The 5,144-nt window shown below is 61.5% G+C and overlaps 1 protein-coding gene across 1 annotated transcript; it reads left to right on the plus strand.

Annotated features, from left to right (window-relative positions):
* The first annotated feature begins 976 nt into the window (after window positions 1–976).
* Window positions 977–2,131, plus strand: UTS2R (urotensin 2 receptor). Its single transcript, XM_021680753.1, has one exon. It carries the CDS (start codon window positions 977–979, stop codon window positions 2,129–2,131), a length of 1,155 nt encoding a protein of 384 aa, XP_021536428.1.
* The last annotated feature ends 3,013 nt before the right edge of the window (window positions 2,132–5,144 follow it).

Consider the following 5,144-nt stretch of genomic DNA (forward strand, 5'->3'; position numbering starts at 1 on the left):
GCATCTGCCCCCCGCTCCTCCGTGTGCGCCCTGACACCCTGCATCTGCCCCCAGCTCCTCCACGTGCCCCGACACCCACGATCTGCCCCCCAGCTCCTCCGTGTGCACCCTGACACCCAGCACCTGCCCTCCAGCTCCTCCGTGTGCGCCCTGACACCCACGATCTGCCTTTCTGGCCCTGGCCAATGCAGTGGGCATGTGGTGGTTTTGACCTTTGTTTCCCTGACGACTAATGATGCTGGGCATCTCCTCCTGTGCTTCTTGAACATTTGGATATCCTCTTTTGGGAAGTTCCTGTTCAGATCTTCTCTTTTTCTTCCCCTCCAAACGAGTTGTTAGAGTGTATAGATTTATAGTTAGTTCATATATTTTGGTTACTAATTCTTTGTCTTCTAATAATCTTTTCCCAGTCCATAATTTATATTTTTACTCTCTCGGTGAGGTCGCTAATTTTAATGAAGTCCATTTGTTTCCTGTTCTTTTGTGAGAAATCTTTGCCTGCCCATGGTCATGCAGGTATTCTATGTTTCTTCCAGGAGCTTGATTGATTAATTTAACCTATTATATGCCGGTCCACAATCCATCTTGAATTATTTTTGTGTATGGCATGAGGGAGGAATCAAGGCTCATTTCCCCCATGTGGATACAGAGAGATTACAAATGCTTTCTCCTCTTCACCACACACTTTTTCTCCTATCTGAACTTTTAAAGTCAGTGGATATTACTTTTGTAATCTAAACAAAATGTATGCAGAAGAAATAAATTGGGAGAAAGCACAGCCCTCTGCAGGTCCCCCAGCGGGGCGGGGTGGGAGGGACCGTGCCCTCACACAGCCTCCTGGGAGTGGGAGGGGGCACCCGAGCTGATCTTTAATGAGCGTCTTCTCCTGCAGACCGAGCTTGCTGCCCACAGATGCCTCCTCCCCGTCCAGAGGAGCAGCACGCCCCAGCACCAAGCCCCGCGTGAGACAGCAGAGATGGCGCTGGGCCCCGAGCCAGTGAGCAGGTTCCCCGAGCTGGCTGCGACGGGCAGCCCTGTGCCCGAGCCGTCTGGTGCCCCCAACGCATCCGTCAACGGCTCCTGGGCCGGCGCAGCGGAGCCCAGCTCCCTGGAGGACCTGGTGGCCACTGGTGCCATGGGGGCCGCACTCTCAGCCATGGGCGTGGTGGGTGTGGCAGGCAACGTGTACACGCTGGTGGTCATGGGCCGCTCCCTGCACGCCTCGGCCTCCATGTCCGTCTACGTCATCAGCCTGGCGCTGGCTGACCTGCTCTACCTGCTCGGCATCCCCTTCGTCGTGGCCACCTATGGCACCAAGCAGTGGCACTTCGGCGAAGTGGGCTGCCGGGTCCTCTTCAGCCTGGACTTCCTGACCATGCATGCCAGCATCTTTACCCTGACCGTCATGAGCAGTGAGCGCTACGCCGCCGTGCTGAGGCCCCTGGACACAGTGCGGCGTTCCAAGGGCTACCGCAAGATCCTGGCTCTGGGCACGTGGCTGCTGGCCCTGCTGCTGGCCCTGCCCATGATGCTGGCCATCCGGCTGGTCCGCAGGGGCCGCAAGAGCCTCTGCCTGCCGGTCTGGGGCCAGCGTGCCCACCGCACCTACCTGACGCTGCTCTTCGGGACCAGCATCGTGGGGCCCGGCGTGGTCATCGGGCTGCTGTATGTGCGCCTGGCCCGGGCCTACTGGCTGTCCCAGCAGGCCTCCTTCCTACAGACGCGGCGGCTGCCCAAGCCCAGGGTGCTCTACCTCATCCTGGGCATCGTGGGGCTCTTCTGGGCCTGCTTCCTGCCCTTCTGGCTGTGGCAGCTGCTCGCCCAGTACCCTGGGGCCCAGCCGCTCACGCCCCGCACCACGCGCATTGTCAACTACCTGACCACCTGCCTCACCTACGGCAACAGCTGCGTCAACCCCTTCCTCTACACGCTGCTCACCAAGAACTACCGCGAGCACCGCCAACGCCCGCTCCGCCCCCGGGGAGCCAGCCGGCCCACGCGTGCCGGCCCCTTCCCTCCGCGCTGGGTCCGCTTCCAGCGCGGCTCCGGCCGCTCGCTGTCCTCCAGTGGCCAGCAGCCCACCGAGGCCCCCGCAGCGTCCCAGGCGGCCTCGAGAGTGGTCTGCGCCTGAGAGTCCCGCGGCCCCACACGAACGCTGGGGTCGAGGGCGGGAGGTGGCCTGAGTCCAGCAGGCAGCCTGCCCCCAGTGCCCCCGTGACTTAGTCTTCTTCCAGAAAGTCCTCTGCTCTCCCTTCTGCTTGGCTCAGTTCAGCATCATCAGCCATCTCCCTTGTGATGCCTGGAGGCCCCACTCCCGGAGCACCTAGGAGGCTCTGTGGGAGGCTCAGGCCCAGAACCAGCTTCTGGAGACCCCGGCAGGCAGAGTCTCCACCACCCATGGCAGGAGACGTGAGTGCTGGCCAGTGGCTGCTGTGAGCCGTGCGGGCACGCTCCTCTCCTGGCTGGGGTGTGGTCCCTGTGGCACCAGCCCCACCCTGTCCCTGTCTGCGTTCCTGACCATTCTGCAGTGTCAGCACTGGAACAATAAACCCTGAGCTCTGCACCCCCGTCCCGCCTCAGTGCACGGATGCCATGTTGAGGGGTGGGGAGGCCCTTCAGCATGAGGAGCCTGTCGGTCTGGCTGGGAGGATGCACATCTTCCTTTGAGGCTTGGCTGGTGGCTGGTCCCAGCTGTCTGGACATGGTGGGCAGGTGCCCCCCGGCCTGAGCCAGGCCCCAGGGTGTGGGGCTGAGACCCTGCGGCAAGGTCTCAGGTCCAGGCACCCCAGGAAGGTACATTTTTTACCTGACACTTAAGACCTGAATTGATGCACGCTCTGTGTCAGAGGGGGCCTGAGTGTCCTGGTTAGTGCTCCCAGGGACACCCAGGTGTGCCGAGCAGCAAGCAGAGGGAATGGTGGACGCAAAGGGCAGGCAGGGGCTCCGTGTCCCTATGATGGGCTTGGGGGACAGAGATGAGACTGGGAGTTGGGCGGCGTCCTGACCCCAGAGGCCTTGCACGGGGGACGGGGTTTATCTGAGACGGCAGTGGGGCATGGAAGGACTTAGAGGTCACCAGCATGCCGGGAGGTTAGGCCACAAGCCCCTGCTTCTGGGGTCAGGAGATGCCGGGCAAGGGGAGTAGCACAGGGCAGTGCGGGAGCTGAGCTATTCTGGGAAGTTGGCAGAGGGCTTCTGGCTGGGGGGGTCCTGACTCACTGCAGGGGCCAGGGTACATCCTTGAGGGGGAAGGAGGGAGCCTGCAGGTCCTGGGAGACGGGTGAGGCTACAGACAGACACACACTCATCCACACAGAAGCGGGGCAGGAGTTCCTGGGAGCCACCTCCGGGGAGGAGGGAGGAAGAGCCCCAGGAAAGCAATTTCGCTGGAGGGCTGGTCAGAGCAGGGGAGACACATGGGCCAGGTCCCTGCAGGCTGAGCTGGGGCCCAGGGGCCCTTTGGAAATACAAGACGGAGGTCCTGGCCCTGTGCAGACAAGCTTCGCCTCTGCCCAGCTGGGCTTGGGACCCCTGTCTGTGTGTCTGTCTGTCTCCCCCATCACTCAGGGCCAAGCCTGTGCTGCCCACCTCACGGCATAGATCCTTGAGCACGTGGCGCGCGGGTCGGCGGCCACAGGACAGTCTGTTCCATCCAGGCCTCCAACGCCCGGGACGCTGGGACCCAAGATGGCCCAGCTCCACTGGGGCAAGGCAGGCTCAGCAGGGCAGGCTCACCTGAGGTGGCGGGGATCCCGGAGGGGGGAACTGCCTGGCAAAGGGCCAAGGCTTCGGGGGCAGAAAGGGAGAGCCCGAGGCTGCTGGCTTCCCAGGCCTCACACCCACGGGCTTAGGTCTGGTCAGAAATGAAATCGAGGTCCTGCCTGCAGCAGTGTCCTGGCTGCATCCCCGAGAGAAACCCCCCCACAGTGTCCGTCCTCATCCTCTCCCTCATGACGAGTCTCTTCAGTCCCCAGTCCCAGCGTGGCCTCCCCTGGCTGACCCCCCCCCCCTCTCCCTTGTCCCCCCACTCCTGCCCCTACCTCCCGCCTGGCAGACCCCCATCCAGTGTGCTTCAGAGTTTAGAATGTTAGGCAGGTGCTCACACATGGACACACTCCACTCCCACACTGGGCACATTCTGTGGCTGTGCCCTCACCCCACCCTGCCACGTGGAGACCCCACAGGCTCACTGTGGCTTCGCTGGCCTCCCTGGGCCCACTGCCCACAGCCCTGGCACCCAGGACCCACTCGGTCAAGGCCAGGTGATTTATGGAGGCCTCATCTAGCTCAAGACCCACGGCCTGTCAGGCACGGTGCCCAGCTTTCTGGCCTCGTCAGGCTGCTCTGCGTGCTCAGAGGCCGGGCTGGCTGCTGTAAGGGGACCCCCTGCCTGTGGGTCCCCCCCGCCCCCCCACCAGGGCCTCAGATCCCAGCCTGGGCCCCAGGGCTCTGAGGCTGCGGAGGGTTCCAGGTGGTCCGAGCTGGGGCAGGAGCCGAAGCTTGGGAGGGCCGGACGGTAGAGGGCTGAGGGGTCGCCTGGGCCAGGGCATGCGGCAATTGGTTGTTGTTCGGTTACAGCTTTCCTGAGGCACAGTTACCCACCATAACACTCAGCCCCTGCAATTACTAATTTTCCGTCAGTTTACAGAGTTGTGCAAGCATCATCCAATCCAGTGCCTGCACATCAGTCAGGAAAGCCAAAGCAACCGGACATAACGTATAAAAGATTTCTTTAAGGAACCGACTCACGCAATTAGGGGGCTGGCAAGCGTGAAATCCAGGGAAGGGGCCGGCAGGCTGGAAACTCTGGCAGGAGTTGAAGCTGCAGTCTTGGGGTGGAATTCCTTCTTTTCTGGGGAAGTTCTGCTTTTTTGCTCTTAAGGCTTTCAGTTGGATGGATGAGGCCCCCCCACGCATGTGATGGAGAACAGTTTTCTTTGCTAGAACTTAGCTGATTGTAGATGTCCATGCACGCCGTACTGGGGGTCAGCACCCCGCCCCTTTTTAGAGCTGAGTACTCCTTGTGGGGTCAGCCGGTGTTGTTTATCCGCCCCTCAGTTACGGAGCTGCTCTGGACACGTGTGTGCACGTCTTCGTGTAAACACGTTGGCATTCTCTTGGGGAGGTTCCTGTGGAGTCTCCAG

The sequence above is a fragment of the Neomonachus schauinslandi genome, chromosome 15 (genome assembly GCF_002201575.2).
Source record: "Neomonachus schauinslandi chromosome 15, ASM220157v2, whole genome shotgun sequence".
NCBI classification, from domain to species: Eukaryota; Metazoa; Chordata; class Mammalia; order Carnivora; family Phocidae; genus Neomonachus; species Neomonachus schauinslandi.

Bases quoted from the DNA above. Each gene is read 5' to 3' on its own strand.
- UTS2R (XM_021680753.1), top strand. From the start codon at position 977: ATGGCGCTGGGCCCCGAGCCAGTGAGCAGGTTCCCCGAGCTGGCTGCG.